General features: G+C 34.4%; 4 protein-coding genes across 4 annotated transcripts; 2 read left to right on the forward strand and 2 right to left on the reverse strand.

Annotated features, from left to right (window-relative positions):
• Positions 1 to 3,598: 3,598 nt before the first annotated feature.
• On the reverse strand, positions 3,599 to 16,420 carry LOC129948934 (zinc finger protein 226-like). The gene is made up of 14 exons (XM_056060082.1): positions 16,291 to 16,420; positions 16,137 to 16,221; positions 12,728 to 12,899; positions 11,784 to 12,657; positions 11,635 to 11,715; positions 11,130 to 11,561; positions 10,917 to 11,063; positions 6,775 to 6,880; positions 5,645 to 5,813; positions 4,682 to 5,579; positions 4,536 to 4,616; positions 4,021 to 4,473; positions 3,805 to 3,951; positions 3,599 to 3,739 (listed from the first exon to the last, which is right to left on the reverse strand). Exons 3-14 carry the CDS (start codon positions 12,869 to 12,871, stop codon positions 3,642 to 3,644), a joined length of 3,630 nt encoding a protein of 1,209 aa, XP_055916057.1. The 5' UTR covers positions 12,872 to 12,899; positions 16,137 to 16,221; positions 16,291 to 16,420; the 3' UTR covers positions 3,599 to 3,641.
• Positions 16,421 to 18,109: 1,689 nt separating this feature from the next.
• LOC129951200 (actin-like protein 6B) lies at positions 18,110 to 19,654 on the forward strand. The gene is made up of 2 exons (XM_056063239.1): positions 18,110 to 18,441; positions 18,503 to 19,654. The coding sequence occupies exons 1-2, from the start codon at positions 18,240 to 18,242 to the stop codon at positions 19,579 to 19,581; spliced, it is 1,281 nt and encodes a 426-aa protein (XP_055919214.1). The 5' UTR covers positions 18,110 to 18,239; the 3' UTR covers positions 19,582 to 19,654.
• Positions 19,583 to 20,775, reverse strand: LOC129951201 (S-methyl-5'-thioadenosine phosphorylase). Its single transcript, XM_056063240.1, has 3 exons — positions 20,625 to 20,775; positions 20,313 to 20,565; positions 19,583 to 20,254 (listed from the first exon to the last, which is right to left on the reverse strand). Exons 1-3 carry the CDS (start codon positions 20,640 to 20,642, stop codon positions 19,692 to 19,694), a joined length of 834 nt encoding a protein of 277 aa, XP_055919215.1. The 5' UTR covers positions 20,643 to 20,775; the 3' UTR covers positions 19,583 to 19,691.
• Positions 20,776 to 23,120: 2,345 nt separating this feature from the next.
• LOC129951174 (transmembrane protein 18) lies at positions 23,121 to 24,010 on the forward strand. Its single transcript, XM_056063204.1, has 4 exons — positions 23,121 to 23,240; positions 23,313 to 23,430; positions 23,495 to 23,643; positions 23,707 to 24,010. Exons 1-4 carry the CDS (start codon positions 23,178 to 23,180, stop codon positions 23,812 to 23,814), a joined length of 438 nt encoding a protein of 145 aa, XP_055919179.1. The 5' UTR covers positions 23,121 to 23,177; the 3' UTR covers positions 23,815 to 24,010.
• Positions 24,011 to 24,840: the final 830 nt, after the last annotated feature.

Genomic DNA, 24,840 nt, shown 5'->3' on the forward strand with positions numbered 1-24,840 from the left:
GCCAAAGTGACATTTGGGATATGACAGTTAAGCTTACACCAGCGATGTCATATTAATACGATCTGTTCGATTAAGAACACAAAATACACTTCAGGGTTTTTATATTTCTAATGGTGGATCTAGAATATTTGCCACTTTGAAATCTACAGAAGAAGAAGATGCAAAATATCTTCTTAAATGCAGAGGACGAGAAGTGGAAAAATGAAGATTTTAAGACGAAAAAGTTCATATTTGAAGAGTCACTGTTTTTTTTGGATTACTCTCACTCTTTTCTTCATAATTATTATTATTTATAATATAGGGTCCGCCATCTAACTTTTTTTTTCTTAACTAGTGCTTACTTCGTGAATGGTTACACTTAGCTCATGTCTGATCTAACAGATAATTAGTTTTATTCTTTCACTGAACGAATATGGTTGTGTATATGCTTGAACAACACTGAGAAAAACTCTTAGAAAAGATGCCGATTTTGCAAAAAAAAAACATCTTTTCCGATGAAGCTCATTTTGATCTTGGCGGATATGTAAACAAGCAAAATTGTCGCATTTGGGGCACGGAAAACCCGCACGCATACATTAAAAAGCCGATGCACCCTAAACGAATCACTGTTTGGTCCAGAGATATAATTGGGCTATTTTTCTTCTAAAATGAGCAATGAGTGGGCGATACAGTCAATGGCAATCGTTATCGGGCCTATTGAACGAATTTTTGTTCACAAAAGTTGAAGAGGAGGATATTGGCAATATTTTGTTTCAACAAGCCACTACGTGCCACACAGCCGAAGCTACATTGGAGGTTTTTATAGCATTTTCAAGAAACAAAAAAAATATTTTGCAGAACCTTTGCAAGAAAAAAATAAATGTAAATAATTTTAAAACATGAAAGTTGATCGGGGGTGTTATGCTAAATATTTCCAAGAGAAATAATTGGCCAGCTTATGTTAGTAAGATTTCTGATAAGTATTCAATCATTTTGAGACCAAGCAATTTTGTTTATATTTCTAAGGATACAGGCATAGTAGAATATAAACTGGCTACGAATTTGAATTTTTACTGAAAATGGCTTTTCGGTTCATTGAGCTGTCAAAGAGTCAAACGTCACACTTTTTCGAGAAAAACACAGTTTAAACGCCAGGAAATTTCACATTAAAGAAAATAAATACAAAAATGTCCTCAAATATTTCAGATCTTATTTTTTATCGACAGAGTAAGAAAATACATTTTCCAAAGGTTTTAATTTACTCATTTGTAAGAACGCATATTCAAGTTGCCTTTTTTATAATGTTTTCATTTTTTTTAAATGTTTGAAACATTAAAATTAAACTCCATATCAAAATAAAATTCCCCATATTTCAAGAAAAGCTTTATTTATTTAGGTTTTTCAAATAAAACCTATAGTGGCTAAGGTGACATCAACTATTGAAGGTTTTTGGGTAACTTTTATGTACAAAACTTCTAACGCCATCTTGAGGCTACGGCGAACGTTAAAAAAAACAGCTCCACGATAATACTACAGTGCAGATTTCATGTACAAAGATATTGGTATGGTATTAATTATTTAGCTACAGTAAAATCTGCATAACCATTTCACATAAGCGGTTATAAAAAAAAAACTTTTATAATTAAAAAGAATAGGGGTTTTCACGATTCGGTGCAAATGGTTTTGTATCGTTGCAAAATTGTAACATTTTCTTCCACTAAAACAACAAAACATTCAGACAACACTTTTGCAACACCCTAGAACTATTGCAACAGCTAAATACAACGGTGTAAAATTTGTCTGGTGTAGCTGGCTAAAAAAAATATTCTATATCAGCACAAATATTTTATAAAAAACTTTTAGATGCCTTTTGGGATTTGATCCATTGGGAAGTGAGAAGTTAAAAAACAACTGATGCTGGTGTCTTGGAAGCAGAAAAGGGACTTTGTACTTTTCAGGGTAAGACAACGATTGAGATTAAGATAGATAAAAATTGTCAGTTTCCAACTAATTTTGACATATTTACTCCAGATTTTAGTTGCACCGGATCGCGAATACCCTCAATATTTGCTAACAAAAAAGAAAGTAGTGTAAATAAAAATGGCGTCCAACATTTTAGTAGTTTAAAATAATTACTTTTTTAAGTGTATAGTTATTTACTTTTAAATTTTAAGGAATGAAAAGCTGTAAAGGAAAAGAAATTTGAATCCTTCTCTTTGTTTGCTTATAAGTATAGAAAAAAATATGTCGAATGTTACGTATAAGATGTGTTTAAAAAAATTTTTAAGAAAAATGTATTTGAGTCGGTTTGACACTGATCCGGCGTTTACTGATATAAAGGGTGTCCCAAAATTAACGGAAGATTTAAATTAAATAGAAAACGCCGTTTTCAGTCTTTTGATAGTTATATTTTTATTGACTCGTAAAGTACATAGGATAGGGTTATGTATGGAATAACACATCTTGCAAATGGCCTCCACGGCTTTGCATGCACATGCGCACTCTTTTGTTGAAATTTTCCATGACCATTCTGCATAAATGTGGCTGAATTTCGTTGATGCAGCGTTGAATCTCCTCCTTTAATGCACGGTTGGTTGTGGGCTTGTTGACATAGACTTGTGATTTCAAATAACCCCATAAAAAGAAGTCTAATGGTGTTAAATCACACGATCTAGGAGACCAATTTTAATCACCGAAACGAGAGAGTAAACGACCTGGAAATGTCTCATGTAGTAATTGAATTGTTTCACGGGCTGTATGACATGTGGCACCGTCTTGTTGAAACCACATATTGGACACATCAATATCATCCAATTTTGGCAAAAAGAACTGTGTTATCATGTCGCGATATCGACCACCAGTAACAGTCACTGCTTGACCAGCATCATTTTTAAAAAAATATGGCCCAATTATGCCTCCAGCCCAAAATCCACACCATACAGTCACGCGTTGTGGATGCATTTGTTTTTCGACAATCACATGTGGGTTCTCCGGAACCCAAATGCGGCAATTTTGGCGATTGACAAAGCCATCGAGATGATAATGTGCTTCATCGTTAAAACACTATTCCGACCATATTTTGTATAATATTTTCGAACTGCAGCCGCCAAGCTTTCATAATGAAGACACGTTGTTCTATCGTGCAACGCTCCATTTTTAATAACCCTATACTGTTAGCTGTCAAATTGCTTTTTTTTCAGGGTTGCCAACACTTCACTGCACAAATGGCGGCAAATTCAAATCTTACTCGTTATTTCATTACTTTTTTACATGTAAGGTATTTTTCAGTAAATTAAATTTAAGATTTTAAAAACAACAGCTCCTCCTTTTCACTTAGAAGCATACAATGCTAGAATTTAATTTAAAACAACTATATTATTAAAAAATCGTGAAATAAATAGCGTTTATTTGTTCTGCTTAATTGCTTCGATGAAATAAGCATTATTATATTATATTATATTATATTAAATACTTATTATGATAAAAACACAAAATATTAAATAACTTCAAAAATAAGTTGACTTTAGGAGTTTATGGCTCTCGTTCTTTTTCCAAATTTATTGATTGGAATATTTTTTCTTTCGAAAAGATGGTACTGATTTGTTTTAATATTTTCTACCAACTATTTCTTACACATTTTAATCAGTATTTAGTAGAATAATTTACAATTCCTCATCAATTTCATCTCGAACTACAATATCCGTTATATCACCACCTTCAATGTCGGCTTCGTTCTTCCTTAAATGGCGATTCATATGATCTTTGGGGGGAGAAATTGTTTTTGTAAATTAATCAAAGTACAAACATTAATATTAAATTACTTACTTTTAAGTACAAACATTTGTTTGAAACTCCTATTACAGACTGTACACACAAATGGCTTCTTCTCAGAATGTGTTACCTTGTGTATTCTAAGAGCCTTCGGTGTCGCAAAATCCTTTGAACAAATATCACATTTGAAGTCTCTTGTATCTGATAAACAGAAAGAAAATAATTAAAAAGATAAACTAAATGAAAAAAAAAACAGAATTTTAAATTTACTCGCATGCTTTGCGGCAAAGTGCTCTTTTAAATTATTCCTCTGCGGGAAAGCCCATCCGCATAGAGCACACTTGAATGGCTTTTTGTTTAAATGCAGCGAATCCATGTGCAATTTTAAATGCGCCACTCTCTTGAAAGTCTTAATACAGAGTTTGCACGAGAACGGCCTATCCTCGGTGTGCATCTTCAAATGCTTTACCAATTGTGTGTGCAGGACGAACGCCTCGGGACACAGATTGCATTTGTAAGGCTTAATAACCGGGTGCTTTATTTGTCGTTTACTCAATATGTTGAGTATTGACTCTGATGCTGGCCCGTCGTGCTTTTGGTAGTTGTGCAGACGTAAGTTAATTGCAGTGCGATAAGTTATGTTGCATATCTCACAATGAGGCCGTTTTCTTCTTGGATCATGAACTGTCATATGCATTGTCAAAGCATGGCGATGATGAAACCCTATTAAAAAAAATCTGGATGTAAGAATTATGTGCGAAGAAGTTATTTACTAATGTAAGTACTTTTAGGACACTCAGGACATGTGATGTCTTTTCCTCCATGACCTTTTATGTGGTTGGCTAAAAGATTTGGGTTTTTGAAGGCTGCAAGAATTTAATTAAATATTTAAATTGGGATTTGCAAGAATTGTGTAGAATTTTAACAATACCCATTTGACATTTGTCGCATTTGTATGGAGACTCCCCGGTATGAGTTCTTTCGTGGACTACCAAATGGGTAGTTTGAATGAACTTTTTGTCACAAAATTTGCATTTGTGCAACCTGGATTCGTCATGCCACGTCAGATGGTAATTGAATCTCTTTAATGAGATCATTTTAAATTCTTTTCCACAAGTCGGGCAGACACGGTCCTTTTCAATGTGACAATATTCAATGTGCTGCAACATCATATTCTCGCCTCCTCTCACTTTTCTGCCACATGTTTGGCAATTTGTAGCTGGCGCAAAGTGTATTCGAGAATGATTGTTTCGCTTGGCTTTTTTATCAAAACGCTTGTCACATTTGGGGCACGTATAAGGCTCGCTTGTTGAATGCATGAGATTTACATGCTCGCTCAATTGTTCTTCGTTATCGAAACACACAACGTCCAGACAATAATCACATTGATGCTCTCGATATTCGGGAAGAATATCTTTAACTTCTCTTGGATCATAGTTTGGCCTTATGATTTTTTTGGGTTCTGGATTTTTAACCGGTTCCGGAGGTTCTTGCTTTATCGTGTCGACCGGGTCTGTTGGTGTTAGTGTCGGTGATGGTTTCGGAAGTTCTGGAAGTTCTGGTTTCGGAAGCTCTGGAAGTTCTGGAATTTCATCACCAGGAAATTTATAGTGCTCTTGAACAATCACTAGTTCTTCGAAATTAAAGTGCTCCGGAGAATCACTATCTTCGTCTGAGATTTGATCTTTAATAATTATGTCCAAGCCCGTACACATTTCTCCGAAATTCATTTGGGTTTCCACACACAAAACACGGAAATTATGAATTTGACAAAAACTATCAAAGCAAGTTAAGCAAATTTGCTGTGGCAGACCATCGTTTTCGGCTATCTGTTATTTAAAAACTGCGTAATGTAGCAAGATTTTTAAATTTGGTAGAAAATAAAATTACTTACGTTTAAATTCCAAGTTTCAAATTCTTCTAATATAATTTTTAGTTCCGACTCAAAATTGGGTGGGTTAAAGATTGGGAAGAGAACTGTCTCGTCTTTTAAATCGGTCCCTTTGCCACACGTTCGGCAAATCTTGTCTCCAGCACTCATTTTCAAAGCTTTTGAAAGTGTACTGAGGAAGAAATAAGTTAAAAAAGAAGTTAATGTCACAAAGTATGGTTCAACTAAGGATGTCTATTTAATAACTGCAAAAATGGAAAAGAAGTTTTTTTATAAGTTTATCGATTGCATTTTACTAGGTTCTTTTCTACTAGGAACGCATATGTTGCTTGGTTTGGTGGTTAGTGGCGTGGATAAGTTTTATTTCACCTATTTGTTTTTTTTTTTTTTCAAGCAGACTTTGTCCCTTGTCATGGACTGATTAATCCAATGTCTTGTCTTGTACTCACACCAATTTTTTGGATATCGTAAAAAATGCCAAAGCATACAATTCATTTATCTTATGAAGCGATTAAATAAAGAGAAGTTGTGGCATTTCTGTCAATCAAGAATATAATGATCTAGACAGTCCTCTTGCTTAGTCAAAATAACTTGAGGAGCTAAATAAGTAAAAAAACAAATATTGTTTTCTTAGGTATTCCTTTTACGCTTCAATAAATTATGACCTATTGAAATAAGATCTAAGGTCTCTTGAGAAGCCCATTACCGGGCTCAGTGTAGATGTAAATGGGTAAAAGTCAAGAGAGCCCTAATTATCCGAACCCGGTTCCAAAATCCATAAATAATAAAAAACCCTCAAAAAAATGTCTATTGACTATGACCAATTGTTCTTTAACATAATTCAATTTTAATTGTAAATTAATAATCAAACTATACGCGAATTCCATAAAGCCAATAGGTTTGGTTTGAGACTAAAAGGTGCAGTCATCAAAGCTTTGTTATTTTATTCTCTACGTATTGCGCCAATTTTATAAATGAATGCACAAGAAAATAATTTACTTTTTGAATCGAGGCAAACAATTGATTCTGTTTTAATTGGAAGTTCCCAATACAATTTTAATAAATTTTTCATTCAATAAAAATATAAACAAATTGTGACAGTAACTAACGACTTGGCTTAAAGGATAACTCACTGACTGACTGAGATGAGAGCCAAATCAAAACAAAACAAAACACTAGCCAACAGATGTCGGCGAAAGTTGACACTGACACTGATGACAGTGATAGAACGAATTCGATCTGTTTGATTTCAAATGGGCTTGTTCAGATTTCTAATATTTTTGCCGCGTTCAATCTCCTCAGATACATGAGCATCTAGATACTTTTTTTGTTAAATCCTTATAGTCATTTCACACCAAACCCAAAACTGGGGTTTCGGCAAAAAGTTTTTGAAAACCCGATAATCGTTCACACCGAATTTACACGTTTTCATTTTACATTTAAATGTCAAATTTTGTGTTGATGAATAAATTTGTGGGTAAAAAGCTTTGTTCTTCTCAAATTATTTGTGAAATGTTAGTAAACGATAATGAGTATTTCAAACAACATTTTAGAACGAGCCGCAGAACTTTCGATATAGTCTGCAATGAACTAAAAGATCTGGAAATGCGATTTACAAACTTTATGGAGGTACTTATCAATTTGATTTTCAGGAAGACAAAGATCTAAACGAGCTCCAAAAGAACGAATGGGATCCCGTCATTGAGTGTTTTAACAAATATGTCGATACGAACATACAAAACAAACTCTCAGTATATCACCACCCACCGTATGGGATGCGGATAAAATGAAAATATCCAAGTACTTTCTTTCACACAATGAAGTATGTATTAAGTATGTATTATCTCAACTTTCAATTTTTTGAAAGTTCTTGAAGTGCAATAATTCTCCTAAGGATTTGTCTTTGCCGTCGATAATCCTTCACACACTAGCTTGTCTCGAGGAAGAGTTTCAACTGAAGTTCTGAGGACGGGTGGAATGGGGCCACGACATGAACCAGCAAGAACTACAAGCTCGCTTGGCTGCAGCTATCCTCTTTGTTCACTTCAACATGTCCGAACAATTTACTAAGGAGAAGCTAATTGTCTAGAAAATATATCATAGAATGAGCAACAAACAAAACTGCAACAATAAAAATTCATTTTAATTTTTAATTTGTATAAGTAATAATTTGTATACATATTATATATATTACTTACCACGACCAAATTTATTTCAAAATGAAATATTTGTTTTGACAGCAGCCATCCGCTGTTTTGTTTACATTAATTTGAGCGCTGAATGTTTCGAAAGCTTCGTTTGTTTAGTTCAACTTTGAATTGCTACTAGTTTTCAAGAGGTTTTAATAAAACTCATGGTTTACTTGAGTTTTCGACGTAGGTTTTCGGCAAAAACCCATAATTTCGCGAAAATCAGGTTTTGGACTTGGTGTGAAAAGCCTAAACTGCCAAAAAATTATCAATGGGAAGCAAACCGAACGGGTGACGTTAATAACAATTAATTTACGTAGCGCAATATTACATTTGACAGACCAACAATTTCTGCCTAGAGTAAGTTTTTGAGCAATATTTTTCAGAAGGGAAAATTATTGTTCTCTCTCGTGAGTGCTCTCTCTCGCAAGAAACTACCAAATTGATGTAGTTTGGGGTACTATTTGGGTAACAATTGGCAGTTTTGGCCAATGTTGGGAATAAAATTAATTTAAATATTGACGTTACATAAAATTAGGTTTGTCAAAACAAAAAACATTATAGTCTCAGGCAAGCTACAAGTCCATCAAGATTTGTATTTTGTGTCGTAAAGAATTATTACTTATTTATTTTCCAAATTGACAAGGAACCCTTTTACAAAAAGCATTAAATGAAGTTGTGCAGAAAATGAATAAATGATAGAGTATAAAAGTTCAGCTTTCAGTTGAATGAAAAAACATGATTAACTATCATATTGATAGAAGTAGACCTGATTTAATAGCTAAGGAGATTTTTCTTGACTTACTTTCCAGTCAACTTTTCATTAAAGTTGCCTTAATTAGAAGGTCATTTTTTGGAAACTGGCCAATAAGAAAAATTTCAAACGAAAACGTGTAAATGTTCAGTGTGAACGATTTTCTAGTTTTCGAAAACTTTTTGCCTAAAACTCGGTTTGGGTTTGATGTGAAAACACTATTAGGTTTCTTACCACTTGAGCTAAGTACCTACTCGATTAAGAGTTCATTTAAAATTATGATGAGATTATTTATCAACTTTTAATTAATTTGTTCGTAATTTCAAAAACACATTCGAAATTTTAGTTCGAATTCAGTCTTAAAAAGCGTTAAGATTTTAAGAGAGCTGTTTGTTAAATGTGTGTTATATCTTCTTTTTCAACAAAATTAAGTTTGTATAGTTAAAAATGATTTTGCTGTCCTAAAAACGAATTTGACCTTATTTGAATTTTTTTTAATTTCAAAGAAGACAATGATTCTTAACAATTCAAAAACTGTTTTAGCTTCTGAAAATTCTTATATATATTATTATTATTCCTTTATTTCATTTTTTTTACAATTTGAAAATCAAAATAATATATGAAAATGGCAGGATTGCGTTTTAGCTTACGTTTTTATAAATTCATTTTATTTGAATTATTTTAGAAATTTTTAGGAAAACAGAAATTAAAAAAAATTAAAATATTGAAAAGCTTCTTCGGTAATTTAAAGCATGGTCACAGAAAATGAAGAGATTTGTCCACCCAACGGATCCATTCATTACACCAAACATTTGTCCTCTAGAGGGGACACTGTGTTGAAAATAGTCTTCCAATTTCTTGTAGTATCGGACAAATAGCTATGAAATGGTAAATATCGTCACGCTCATTTCTGTTACAATAATTGCAAAGGAGAGGTAGATCTGACCGATGCGGAATATAATTCAAGTTCAATATTTCAACCCTTGCTCTGAAAATTAAACCTAAAGCTCTCGCATAAAGCCTATTATTGAAATAATTTGTCTCATTAGTATTTAAAGAGTGGCTTAGATTTCTATATATTTCTCTTGTTGGCGATGATGATGCTCTATTAAGATGTTGAAGATATACACTTTCATCAACTTTTGCGATAACATTCGAAAAGATATCTTGCCAGTTATCTATATTAAACTCATTCAGTTCAAGAGAAACATTATGCAATTGGGCAAGTTGAGTCCATTCCTTAAATGGCGATGCTTCTGTTCGCAAAAGAACCTTCGTGATAGATGTATGAATGAAGATTTGAAGTTGTTTTACTAATTACCCTTGTTAGAAAATCTGCACGCAATTTCAAATTTTTAATATATATCGGCGCAATTCCAGACTCAACATGAATTGCATAAGTTGGAGTCGAATTGGGTAACCGAAATAATCTTTTGAAAAAAAGTCGTTGTATCAACTCAAATTCTTTAAAATAGGTGTGACCAAAAACTTGAATACCGTAAGACAAGCAAGTGTTAATGGTTGCTTGGAAAACTCGGTATTTAGATCCTAAGTCTATGTTTTTGTTTGAGAAGAAAGTTGGCCACATTAAGTTGAGAGCTACTTTAGCTTCTTTACTCTTACGCTGAACATGTTTATTGAAGCTACCGTTAGCAGACATAAACACTCCTAGATATTTGAATTCCTGTACTATTTCAATAGGTTGGTTGTTAAGGAACCACCTTTCTTCTCACAACCTTCTACAACTCCGTGCCTCTCATACCATTATCTTTGTTTTCCTTGAGTTTATGTTAAGGTCCCAGATATTGCAGTACGTTTGGACCCTATTGATTTGTAGCTGAAGAGAATATGGGCTATCCGCTAGCATAACGAAGTCATCCGCGTAAAGAAGTAATTTTATACGAATGTCAGAAAAACAAACTCCACCGTAAATTATCTGAAATATCAACAGTGAAGAGGGCGAACAAGATTGGGCTGAGGATACATTCTTGGGGAACACCTGCAGTCTTTCGAAACCAATTTGAAAATTCTTACAAGGTACTTCACTTGCGCTGAGTTCAGCAGGTGTCATTTTAAGTGTTACTTTAGATTATTGTCTATACTTAGTACATTTTTTTTATTTTTCCTTTTTATTTAAAAATTTTTAAACTTGAACTTATTATGAACTTATAATTATTTTATATACTATATTATTCCACATTTTCGTCTAACGCTTGAGCAAACTTCGAAAAGATTTTGGCTTGTTTCTTTTGATGGGATTTTACGTGTGCTAAAAATGTATATACATTTATATAAGAAGAAGAAATACATAAATATTGTTTGAAAAATCTACCTTTTAGAGCACAAGATTGCCGGAAGCTTTTGCTACACACCGTACACGCAAATGGCTTTTCTTCTTTATGTGTGAGCATATGATTCTTCAATGCCTTTTCAAATGCAAATGCTTTTTCACAAATCTCACATATGAAGTCTTTAGTATCTGTTAAATTTAAATTAATTAGATTAATAGTTCTTTTTTGTGTTATTAAACTAATATTAAACTTACTACTGTGCTTTACAGCAATATGTTCATCAAGACTTTGTCTATACACAAATGCCCAGCCGCATATCCCGCAAACGTGATCTTTCTTCTTCAGGTGCACCGTATCTATGTGACATTTTAGATACTTCTCCTTTTTGAAAGGTTTCGAACATGTTGGACACTTGTGAGACTTGTTTTCGTCGTGCGATTTCAAATGCATCACTAATTGCGTGTGCATGAGAAACGATTCTGGACATTTGCTGCACTTGAAAGGCTTGATAATTGCGAGATTCTGCCTCTGCTTTATTAATTGCCTAACCGACGCTGTCGGCTTTGTTCCATGTTTTTTGAACATGTGCAAACGCAAATTAAGCATCGATCGGAAGGGTTTCTTACAAATTTCGCACTGGTTTGCCTTTTTATTCGGATCTACTTTTGGAACCACGTCGGATTGTTCTGCAAGTATATATCGATTTATCGATAATATTTAAGTTCAACGAGCAACGTGAGCTACAAGCAAAAATCTTACCAACAACTTCGCCTGGAAAATCGTCATTCGAATGTCCCTTGGCCTGATTGTGTTCTTTGAGTAGAGTTTCATTTGCAAAACCTTCAGAAAAATTAATAATTGTTCTAATAAATGAAAAAAATTTCTTTTTTTGTCCAAAAAACATTTACCAATTCCACATTCGTAACATTGATAGACACAAGCCCCCGTATGTGATTTCTCGTGCACAACTAAATGAGTGATTTGGATGAATTTCTTCTCGCAATACTTGCACTTGTGCAGCTTGGCATCGTCATGCCAGCTCATGTGGTAGTTGAACGTTTTCAGGGTTGCTTTGGGGAAAATCTTACCACAGGTTAGACACTCCCGATCAATTTCTATGTGATGTAATTCATTGTGCTGAGCCAGCATTGGCTTGCCTCCTCTTACTTTTTTGCCGCAGATATCGCACTCGACCAGGATACGATAATGCGCTTTTGCATGCACATTTCTCTTGAACTTGCTATCAAAGCATTTATCACATTTGGGGCATAAGTACGGTGTTTCGGTGCTGTGCAAGGCGTTGTAATGATCATTCAAGAGATCGGGATCATCAAAACTCACGATATCCATGCAGAATTCACATCGGTACGGTTTGAATTCGGGAACTTCTGCATTCATTTCATCGATCTCCTCTTGTCTCGCCTTTTCTTTATCATCAATGTCCATATTTTCTGCAACAGAGCCGATGGGTTTTTTCTCGAGCAAGTCTACTGTTTTCTGTTCTTCGGCGGGGGGTTCCGATACTTTGGGGCGTGTGTCACGAGGAAATTGGTAGTGCTCCTGTATGGTCACGATTTGTTCGCCTTCAAAGTCCTCTGGGAACTCGCTGTCCATATTGCCACTGGACTCTGGTTCCATTTTGATGATAATATCCAGACCTGTGCATAGTTCGCCGAAATTCATTTGAGCTTCCTCGCACATCACGCGGAAGTTGTGAATTTGGCAAAAACTATCGAAACAAGTTAAGCATATTTTTTGTGGCAAACCGTCATTTTCAGATATCTGCGTTGAGAAATTAAATGGTTTGAGTTTTGTTTTTATTTTTTTTTTAAGAAAATTAATTTGATATTACATTTAAATTCCATATTTCAAATTCTGATAAAATCATTTTGAGTTCATTGTGATAATCGGTGGATGTAAACAATGGAAACAGGTCGGTGTTGTCTTCCAATTCAGAAGTTTTCCCACAAGTCCTGCAGGTATATTCATCGCCCATAATTTTTGTTTGTCAACGCACGTAAATCCTGAATGAAAACAAGAAATTAGTTGTGGTGGTTTTTTCTTGAAATTTAAAGTATTTAATTAAAATTTCGCAGTCCAATTGCGCTTCCTTTAATATTGTCTACGAAAATTGAGAATTTTTAAGTTGAAATTTCGGTTCCGTAAGAATTGACTTCTAAATTGCTAAAATGTACTTCAAAACAAAAAATAACTTTATTCGAGAAGTTCATAGAGTCCGTTTTACTTTGACATCGTTAATAAGTAAAATCGATGACTAGCGACATAATCGGTCCTTATTTCTTTTTACAATGAAAAAGGATCTGATGTTGCCGGGAATAGCGAGAGCTATTTAGCTATGCTGGCTGATTCAAAAATTAATAACCTAAACATAGATAACATTTGGTTGCAAAAAGAGAGAATTGACCCCATACGCCAACATTTATTGGAAAGGGTAGGGAAAAATTGCACAAATCGAATGGAGTAAGTAAAGTTTAATAAGCGCCGCACAATGGGACCGAACTAGCTTAAGGGTTTTAAAAATCTGTAACTTATATGTTTTCTCTTTTGCACACTGAGTATGGGAATTAACATTGGAGATATTAAAAAAAAACTTATTTGAACGGAATCATATGGGTCAGAGCGTGCAGGTTTTCTTATTTCACACTGTATCTGTGTATGAGTTAAGTGGCTGCTTACAGGAGATGAGATTTTTAATAGAATGGAAGAGGAGCAAAGAGTGTAAAAATTAAAGAGGGAAGATTCTATGTGGTGTGGAGTCGAATCGTTCTGCGCAGGCTTTTTTTTTTTTGACAATGGCTCGAATATGAAAGGAATGGAAGCGGGTGTTCAGAATCGAATTCGAACCCTGGAACCAAGAGCATATTTCGTTCCATGTTGCTCGCATTCCTTAAATTTAGTGGTTAATGATGCTGCTCGGTGCTCATTTTATGCAGTCAAATTTTTCGATACAGTTGAATGTTTAATTAAATAAATTATGTGGCCCACAATTCCGTAGAGAACCAGGGCCGAGTGACTTCCAACTCTCAACCATACCTGTGTGCGAGTAATAGAGCATATGGATAGGACCTACAGTTTATATGCCGAATCCGAACGGCTAATTTTAGAAAGCACTTCATGACAAGAATTACACTTGGAGAATTTGTCAATTCCTCGCAAGAGGCAGTACCCGTGAGTAAAACTTTTTTTCAATTTTTGTATAAATTTCTTTCAAGTTCCGTAACGAGGTGGGATATTTATAGGAAAAAAAATCCAAGTCTTACTTTGAAACCCTTTTTCGAGACTAAATGGGAGAGCAGGTTAAAAGCATTGAGGCCTTTAAAAATAAATTTAGAACAAATACATGAAGGATAGAAATAGGAAATCAAGATGCAAAAAAAATTGCAGAATTGTTAGGAAATAAAATGTTTGATTTAACATTTATTTGCTGCCTGTAAATTTGGTTTGATGTTTTAGAAAATATAAATAAAACAAGTAATCATTTGCAAAGTCCATCTCTTAATCTGTCAACTGGCATAAACGTTTTAGAAAATACAAAAAACAGTTTAATTTTAATGCGTTCCGATAAAAAATTTAATGGGTAGGCTTCTTCAATTACCCGAGCGTATTTCTAGTTCCCTAGAAATACTAAATATGTTTCCTGAAGCTTCATCATTGAGATTTCAACGGAGAAAAAGAATTTATGCTGATGAATGTCCTGAAACTATATTAGACCCGAAACAACGATTTAAAGTAGATTTTTTTTCAAAATTCTGAATGAAGCCATTCAATCTATTCCAGAAAAGTTTGACAAGCTTGATACATATAACATCAATTTTTCATTTTTAAGTAACATAAGCGAATATTTAAATAGTAAAAATGTACGTGTTTCATGCCTTAATTTGCAGAATGTTATAACATTAGGTAGTTTTAAAGATTTAGATGGAGAAGAATTGTTTCAAGAGTTAACTGTATTATCCCCCACTTGTTACACAACAAAGCTCCAGTTTAGATGAGTTAAATTTAATTTTTAGTTCAAACCTTGAAGATTTTGCTTCGAATTTAGTAATGGCTCTCCAAATCTTTAATACAATCCCGGCCACGGTAGCTTCAGGAGAACTTAGTTTTTCTAAACTTAAAATTATTAAAAAATATGTTAGGACAACCATGACTCATGAGAGATTTGTAGACTTATCTATAATGTCCATTGAAAAGGAATTATTAAACTCTTTAGACTTTGATGATCTCATTTCTGAAATGCAAAATGCCAGAAAAGTAAGTTTCCAAGTTTAAACATTTCCCCTCTGTTCATTTCATCGCTGTGTTTTAGTTTATGGTTTAGGGTTACTTGGGATACCTCAATAATAAAAAACGCACTGAAAGTCTACCTCCTGGGTAATGTGGGAAAATATAAAAAAGGGGCACATTACTAATCTTCCACAGGGCGTAAGTTTGTCTGGAGCCGGCCCTGTATAATATGGGTACATTTTTGTAAATCACGGATTTTGTTGATAAATTATTTAAATGGATTTGAATTAACTAAAGTAAATAGAAATGAAATTTATCCAACGTATGTTTTTCGACCTTTTAATGATTGTACCAAAACATTCATTAACTCATTGGATACAACTGGAAGTAACAGATAAATTTAAATTTAAAAACACCCGATATAATCAATACAAAAATAAATCAATCCCGCGGATTCTACTTAAATGTTTAAATATTTTCCAAGTTAACGGGGTCGTGTAAGAAAATACGAAGAAAAATAGATTAAACTAAAAACTATATTTTTATGTTCTTGTTTGTAAAGCTCTATTGTTTATCGTAAACCCCACATGGAATAAATAGTGTGTTTTCAAACTAAAGTACGCGTTTTGTTTGAATTCTTAAAAATTAAGAGGAGATAGAAGAACTCTTCTACGCTTTCTGAAATATACAAACATACTTTTTTTACTCCACCTTAAATTTCTTAAACTCAATTCCACTAAGAAATTTTGATAACTTTTATGAATAATCTGGGTACTAAAATGTATGCACCCTAAAAGGATCGTTGATCATTTTTATAAACATGAATCCATAACTCATTGTCTTGGATTCCTTGAGCTGCTCGTTAAAATTAGAAATGCATCAATGCACTACGTTCTCTGCAGTTATTTCTCGATCAGAGAAACTTCAGTTAAGTGATTTGAATTGCTTTATAAATTACTTATTTTATTAGTTAAATATAAAAGACTATAATTATGTGTTCTTTGTTGAGTACTTGCGTTTTGTTTGTATGTTTTTGTAAAATAAAGCTTCAAGCTTCAATGTTGATTAGTTTGGTTTCCTTGCAAGAAATTTAGATGGAACCTAGAAACGTCGTGAAACATTTTTACAATACACTATTTGTTATTTTAGTTAAAAGAAGATCTTACTTACATATGAAGAGAGTAATATTTGAGATTTAATTTGGTTTTTGGCCAAAAATGCTTGATTTGAAATCGAAATAGAAATTTCGGTTTATGTTTCAGTAGCAATTTTATATTTCATTTTATGACACTGACAGAAGTGACATTTTTAAATTTGAATTGCTTCATACAAGATGTGTTTGCTTTGTTTATTTTGTTTGTCGATCTGAGTTCTGTTTGATTGATTTTAAACTTATTTCTGATTTAGTTCCGTGGATTTGTCATTCTTTACTGGATTTATTATTTTTTTTTTTATGAAAGTTGTATAATAGACAGATAAGGAAGTTGTATTCTTTGAATTTTGAAGTGTCTTGAAGATAACATTCCCTATTTGGAGGTTATTAAAGCTCAATTTTGTCTACCAAAAGACTATATTGTCAGTCTATATGGATCGATAGCGCTTGATGTTAAACATAATGGCAGCTCGTAATGAAATCAGCAAGTAAGCCGCAAGACATAATTTAAATGAATTTAATGGTGAAACGTTTAAGGCTTGAAAATTGCGTTAGCTCAATAAATTTTCTGTCGAAGTCTTTTAAAAATACTCTGGGCCTGCTTCAAAGTTGGTTTGAATGACATTTCTATTATTTCATCCCTCCAAAGAGCAAATATTTTGTACGATGACATTTTTTTACAGCTGTTGAGCTTCAGATAAAGCAAATATTCATAAAATTGAACTACAGCTTCCGTTTGGAGTCACATTACCTTCTTTTCCTTACGATTGCCAAATGAAACGTGAGGTCGAAGCTCCATTATGATAGCATGCATTTAATTCCTATGGCTGAACTCGTAAACGTCAGATGTAGCCGAAGCTGGAGCGTGTTTGTGATTCAGCCATGAACTTCAGAAACATATTTATTTTTTCAACATAAATTTCCACAATAATTTGAAATTGTCAGACCTAGCTCAACCTAGTGTGACTTTCTCAACTGTCAAACCAAAAACAACATCCATCGAAACTTATTAGGGAGACAAAAACAAAATAATTGGCTAGTTTATATTTTTATTTAATTTTTGGGAATTTTTTTAAAAAAGGAATGACAGAGCAAAAGAATGAAATAAAAACACAACCACAGCTCATTGAAACCTAACGATCAAATTTGCCTTTTTTTCTCCTTTTCTCATTGTGCGATAGAGAAATATTGAGAAATCGAAAAATACAAATTCAGTTCTCAGTTTTCTGGAAGCAAACATTCTGAAAATATGGAAATCTCTTCAATAGTATTCACATGAGCGCGACCAACGCACGACGAATGAATTTCAAAATGTGAGTTTATATATGTTTGAAGACAAATTTTAACACAAATTCTTAACAAAACGATTTAAGAAAACAAATGTATTCGTCGCGAAAAAATTGTATTTGATACGAACTGTTAAACTTTATTCGCGTTCCACATAATCCACACTAGCAACGAATAAAATAATTGCGTACTTAACCTAAACAAATCATGAATGGTGTTTGGCTGTGGCTTCTTGTCAAACTTTATTCGCGATGAATTGAAAACTCACATGTGAAAGAAATGTCAAAATCTACGAATATTCGTTCACTCGTTCATAGAGGAAATATGTTATTTATGCATATTATTATATATAAAATATTACCTCTATGCACTGGTTGGTCGTTCTAATATAAATAGTGCCTTAGCTCTTAAAAAATAATGATTTTTTCTCTCACTATAACAAATTCAATAATACATTCCACATTTGTACTTTATCAAAAAATGCAAGTGGTAGCACTCACGCCAAACCACAACTAACTTCAGCCCTTTGCCTCTGACAACTTATCTGACGTTTGATCTGAAAAATTGCATTTTGGTTTGGATTTTGCAAGCCATCGATGGACGCTGATTTTATTATTCACAAATAAAACTATTTTAACAATTCAATTCCACTTAACCAAGAATTAAACACTAATTTAAAATGAGCGCTGGAAATATGTTATACGGTGGCGATGAAATCGGAGCTCTAGTGTTCGATCCTGGCCATCATTCTTTGCGTGTTGGTTATGCCCAAGAGGATACACCAAAAGCCGAAATCCCATCGGTTGTAGGAGTAGGGCCTGAAGATCCCGAGACATCAACGGACTTGGAAACAAAAAGTGATAACAACATCACTCAGAACAGTAAGTTAAATCGATACCCTTTAAAAAATACTCTGAATTTAATAATTTGTTTGAATAAAAGATAATGACGCCAGAAAATATTATGTGGACACCACGTACGTGAATGTTCCTCGGGCTAACATGGAAATCCAGACATACATGAAGGACGGGATGATCGATAATTGGGATCTCTTTGAAAAGGTCATCGACTACACGTACTCGAAGGTCATTCAATCCGAACCCGAATACCATCCGGTTCTGTTCTCGGAGGCTTCGTGGAACGTTCGCAACAATCGCGAGAAACTCACCGAACTGATGTTCGAGAAGTACAACGTGCCAGCTTTCTTTTTGGTAAAGAACGCCGTCCTGGCTGCATTTGCCAGCGGCCGTGCGTCTGCCCTAGTCGTCGACAGTGGCGCTACCCACACCTCTGCTGTGCCAGTTCACGAAGGGTTTGTTCTCTCGCAGGCCGTTGTTAAGTCCCCTCTTGGCGGAGACTATCTTTCACTCCAGTGCAGACAGTATTTGGAAGCCCAGGGAATTGACCTAACTCCGGTGTACAAAGTTGCGGCCAAGGACGTGGTCAAAGAACGAGATAATGCCCGCTGCACTTTGCGGAAGCTCCCAGACAACTTGACACCGTCTTGGCAGAACTACATGCTGAAGAGCTTGTTGCAAGACTTCCAAATGAACATCTTGCAGGTGCTGGAGAATCCCTATGACGAACGGGTAGCTGCACAAATACCCTCAGTCCATTACGAGTTTCCCAACGGGTACCATCAGGAATTCAGCTCCGAGAGGTTCAAGTTGGCCGAGAGCTTATTTGATCACACTATGCTGGGCGCCGGCCAGCTCGCTTCAACGAGTGTGGGAATGTGCGACGCCGACGTTAGGCTGTCCCTCTTCGGGTCAGTTGTCGTCACCGGGGGCAACACCCTGCTGCAGGGATTCCCCGAGCGGCTGAACAGAGACCTCCAACACCGAGCGCCTTCCAACACTCGATTGAAGATGATTTCGGCAAACGGCAGCGTAGAACGAAGGTTCGGCGCATGGATTGGAGGGTCGATTCTGGCCAGCATTGGAACATTCCAGCAAATGTGGATCTCGTCGCAGGAGTATGAGGAATCTGGCAAGAGCCAAGTCGAGCGCAAATGCCCTTAAATTCATGTTTTTTCTCTTCCATAAACCAATTTATTTCTTAAACATTAAAATATAAACCTTTTTTGTGTACAAATTGTGTTTCTTTGGTCGCGTGCGTTCTGCTTCGTCCATTAGTGTCCTCCCATTATGTTGTCAGCCACCAGCTTCTGCGCTTTGAGAACGTCGTCGGTCCAGTCCTGCTTGGCAATGTTTCCGACTGCGTGAACCAAAATACTTTTAACCTTAACGACGTTCTCGCCAAAGGTCTTGAGGACGTCAGAAACGTTGACACTCTCGCAGCTCTCACGCCAGCAGTCGTAGTCCGTGGCTATGGCAATAGCTCCATAGAGAAGACCAGCTTCCTTAGCTAAAACCACTTCGGGACAAGTTGTCATATTAATAAGGTCGCCTCCCCATTGGCGGAACATGCGACTTTCAGCTCGAGAGGAGAATCTGGGACCCTCAATTGTCACAACTGTGGCTGTTTCATGAACCTGATAGCCCAGTTCCTTCGCTGTGGTGATTAGGACATTGCGAGTTCTCTCAGAAAATGCTGGATACATTGGCAGATGACACACACCCACCGGACTGTCCTTTCCTCCGTCATGGAATGTTTGAGCGCGTTTTGTAGTCCTGTCTATGAAATCATTCGGAATGACCAAGTCACCCGGTTTGTATTTTTCCTGCAAGGAACCTTGAAAAGGATTTTGATGCAATTATGAAAGGGTTTTGTTGCATGTTACTCAAATTACCAGTGGCAGTAGTTACTATCAAATGGGTACACCCAACGGATTTCAGTGCCCAGACATTGGCTCGATAGTTAACGTTCGATGGTAAGATCGAGTGAGTCCTTCCATGTCGTGCCAAGAGGGCACACGGTATACCCTTGATTTTGCTTTCTATCACAAGGTCGGATGGGCGACCGTATGGTGTATCTACACTGGTTTCTTTGCGCTCTTCCAAGATATCTGGATCGTCCAGACCTGAACCTCCCATAATTCCAATCTTTAAAGTGCGGAAATTGTTTTATTAGATTATGAGTGATATGATTTTTGAGAACAAACCTTTAAAGTTGAAGTCATTATAGTTTTTAATCAAAAAGAGTAAGTTTCATTCACGAAACTAAAAGGCAAATTTTCTAAGAACCGCGTTTTAGTTCGCGGAAAATGGGAATAATGCAGAATTGCAGAAAGCAAACACCCACTACCCACCCCACATCATACAATCCACAAAATTGAAGGCTGACTGAAACGTCAAAAATTTAATTGGACGCGTTCATGTAAACCTATAAAATGAATTGATTGTTATTATTTTCAAAATTAATTTCAAATTCGTGTGCAAAACGTTCAAAAGTAAACACTTTAGTTTAAGAAATTAAATGCTTGTTTGTTCTAAGGAAACTTATTTTTCTGTGGATTGCTAATTACATTTATGTCCATTTACAACATATTATGTCCTAGCAACAGAATCATTTAAAAAACGAAATACTAGAAGCTACATAAAGTTGTGTTAGAAAAATGCTATTTATAAAGCTTATGCAACGTTACACATTGACCTTTAATATGCTAAACGCTTTTAGAGGTTAAAAAAGCCTACATAATTGAATTATGGTGACGAAATATCATATTGATTTTTGTCCATAATTGAAATTAAGAATACTACAAGAAACTGGCCCAGAAAATATTAAAAGGGGAAAAGAGTGGTTAAGAATTTGTTTCCTTGAATTTTTGTATGAGATTACTGATTACTATAGATTGATTATAGATAAGATTGTCTAAACAGTAAGAATCAGAACTACTTTACTCATTGATTCAGATTGATACGACATAGCCAAGGCTTGGCTCGTTGTTTCGGGCTACTTGATTTCTGAATTGATGAAAATACAAACACATCAACAGAGTCAAACCGAGCCAACTAAGCAATTGGTTCTTTGGCTTGGTCGTGTATGGCCATTTTTATTGATTTTCGACTGAGACAGTAAAAAATTACAAGAAATAAGATTGAAATGAAGAATTTAAAAATAATGTATGTAAACAAATAAGAAGACATATCAATTTCATTCGAAAATTTGTCTCAATCTTATAGCAACATCATTTATAGGACAAACCATAATTTTTGGTACAAATTCTTTAAGCTGTTGATTCCATTTTCTTTTGACTTACTTGCTTATTTAATTATCCAATTTCAGCCCGAATTTATCTTTTCTTTTTTTTTGACACACATTGTTGTATTTTGGTACAGTTTTTGACATAAGCACTTTATAACTATAATTTATAGGAACACCTTTTTTAAAAACAAAATTATACAAAAGTACATTCATAACTATGAATCTTTCAGGGAAATCCTATTAAACACGACTTCGAGTGCCAATTGTCAAATTTTTAACAAGCTAAAAGTGTTCATGAAGGTGGTTACAACTATAATTTATAGGAACACCTTTTTTAAAAACAAAATTATGCAAAAGTACATGCATAACTATGCACCTGTCAAGGAAATCCTATTAAACACGACTTCGAGTGACAAGCGTCAAATTTTAAACAAACTAAAAGTGTTCATGCAGATGGTTACGTTGGACTCTTTTGATGAGTTATTTTTATATTTTATATCGTTCTAACAATTATTATAGGTTATAGTCTTACTGCATGAAAAGTTTCGATAGTTGTAGTGCACCTATGGTTTGACAGTTGAGAATGTAAAACTGTGACGTTTCGTTTGATCGTGTAACTCTAAAACAACGCTTCCAAGTAAGGTAAATTTAATCTTAAATAAGGAAATATGTTTAGAAAGTTGACAGAGCTCGTCTTTAACACAGTTTAGTGATGAAGCTCAGTTCTACCTAAATTGACTATTTTTTGTGGTTTACATCATCAGTAATTATTTCTTTTCGAAATGAAGAAGGAGTGGTCATTTTATTGAATGCTAAGGGCTTTCAAAGTATTGGGTGTCAACATTCAATATTTTTTTGGGGAAAAAATAACTAGTGAAGAACTGGACTTGTCGAATGGTCTATGTAACTCGTAGCGTGGAAGCACATACAATTATCTACCGTTTAATACAAATAAAAAATTCCTTCCAATAATATTTCTCTCTTATTCAAGTTCTGAGATTCTGAGTTCCAAACTCAAGGTAGGAAAAAGAAAAGGTGCATTTTTTTCGGATGGAATGACATTCCGGTGAATTTCCTGAATGGCTGAATATTTATCTCTTGTATTATTATTCAAAGCTCTAAGGCCCTTAAAAGACATCCGATATTCTTTGAAACAATAAAGTTTTACCTCCTTTTCACTGTCAAATGACAATTATGAGAAGTTGCCTCAATGGAGGACATTGAGAGGATGAACATAGTCCATTATTTATTAAATGTCAACGATGTTAATTATTTTCAAGATCACCAATATTTCAATTTTCTGAACAGTCCTTTTTTAAAATAAGTTCCACATGGCTTAAATTTTGACAACAAGATTTCTTGACATCATACGTTAAACTACAACCTCTCCAAGAAAAAAAGCAACAACTCAAATAAAAAAACTTCTCGTTTTGTTTTCAATCATTTATTACATTAAAAATATACATAAAATAAGCTTGATATAATTTAAAAATAAATATTTATAAACAATATGACTGATCCAAATCAAATAGAAATCAATGAAATAACTGGTTATTGGACGTTTTTGATGAGTGTTCGTGCATAAACAATACAAACTTTTAACTTAATTACTATTGATGTTTTGATTGCTTCTTTCAAATTATAGATTGACTGGAAAGATCCTTGGTTAATTGGATTAGTGTCCTTGCACATTCTGACAACCACTACGGCCCTCATGTCGAGGAACAACACAAACTTTCAAATATTTCTTTTCCTGATTCTTTGTAAGTTCAAAAGAATTGGTTCGCTTTTGGTCATAATAAGGCTTATAAATGTGTATTTTTCCAGTATCTATAGTGTACTTCTCGGAAAGCATCAATGAGTATGCTGCCTTAAACTGGCGCTCCTTTTCCAAGCAACAGTACTTCGATAGCAATGGACTCTTTATATCGACAGTATTCTCAATTCCTATATTGCTCAATTGCATGTTGTTGATTGTAAGTTGCTTTTCGTGATTCATTTCATTTCATTGTCACTCTTTCTCCAAAACCAATAATTAGAGTTCATGGCTGTACAATTCCACCCAATTGATGACAAAGCTAAAGACAAGACAATTGGAAGAACGGGCCCGGCGTATAGAAAAGCAGAATGCATCCAAAAAAGATTAGCTGTTCCCTCATACATTCCTAAGTGAAATAAGATTGAATTCTAGCCACATGTAGACTTTTCTTTAATGAATTTTTGATTTTGAAATTTTATATGTGAGCATTAAATATTTTTGTGATAAAAATTAATGTTTCTTTTTAGGTTTGCCATAAAGTTGTAAAAATAAAGAAATGCATATTATAATGTAAATTAAATTTATGTTTGGTGTTTTGATGTGTCTATAAGTACCACAAAAGGGAGCCACAAGAATTTGTTTTAATATTTAAAAGATATTATGAATGTCCTGGAATTAGTAGTAGGATAAGCCCATTGACCATCTTTCGTCAAACCAAATATTTGGCACAAAGACCCTTTACAGTTGAAAAAGCTGGAAGAATTGAGAACAGAAGAACAACTAAAAGACGAGGATAGAAAAAAGACTTCAGGTGCAATGACCATAGGGACATGTATGTGTCATTAGACAAAATAGATCGAACTAATTTATAACACTGGTCTGACAAGGTTTTCTTAGTGGCTGCACTTTTTCAAAGGATTTTGGTGGCCTTAATTCAAATCCGACTTCAAAATAAATGTCTAACGTCAGGTTTTAGAGAAGAAGAAAAAAGTATGGAATGTAGAAACATCAATTTTTCGCCTGGACACGAATTTAGCACATTCAACAGTTTCTTGATAAAATTTTACTTACCGTTATCAATTCTAAGATTTTCTTAGTATTTGGTAGGAAACCCTTTATTTTGCAGTACAGAAGCAATTCTTCTTGGCAAACTTTCAACGAAAGCCTCACATCGTGACTCTGGAATTGCATACCAAGCATTTTGAATCTCCTGCAACAGTTGTGTTAAATTGGTTGTTTTTTTGTGTTCAATGTGATGTTCAACATCCAGAATTTGGATTCATCGCTGCAGAACACATTTTTCCAAAAACTAATTGGTTGGTCTAGGTGAGCTTTGGCAAACTATAACCTAGATTTCAGATTTTATTTTGATACAAGCGGTTTTCTCTAAGCAACCCACCCACGTACATTATTT

The sequence above is a fragment of the Eupeodes corollae genome, chromosome 3 (genome assembly GCF_945859685.1).
Source record: "Eupeodes corollae chromosome 3, idEupCoro1.1, whole genome shotgun sequence".
Lineage (NCBI taxonomy): Eukaryota > Metazoa > Arthropoda > Insecta > Diptera > Syrphidae > Eupeodes > Eupeodes corollae.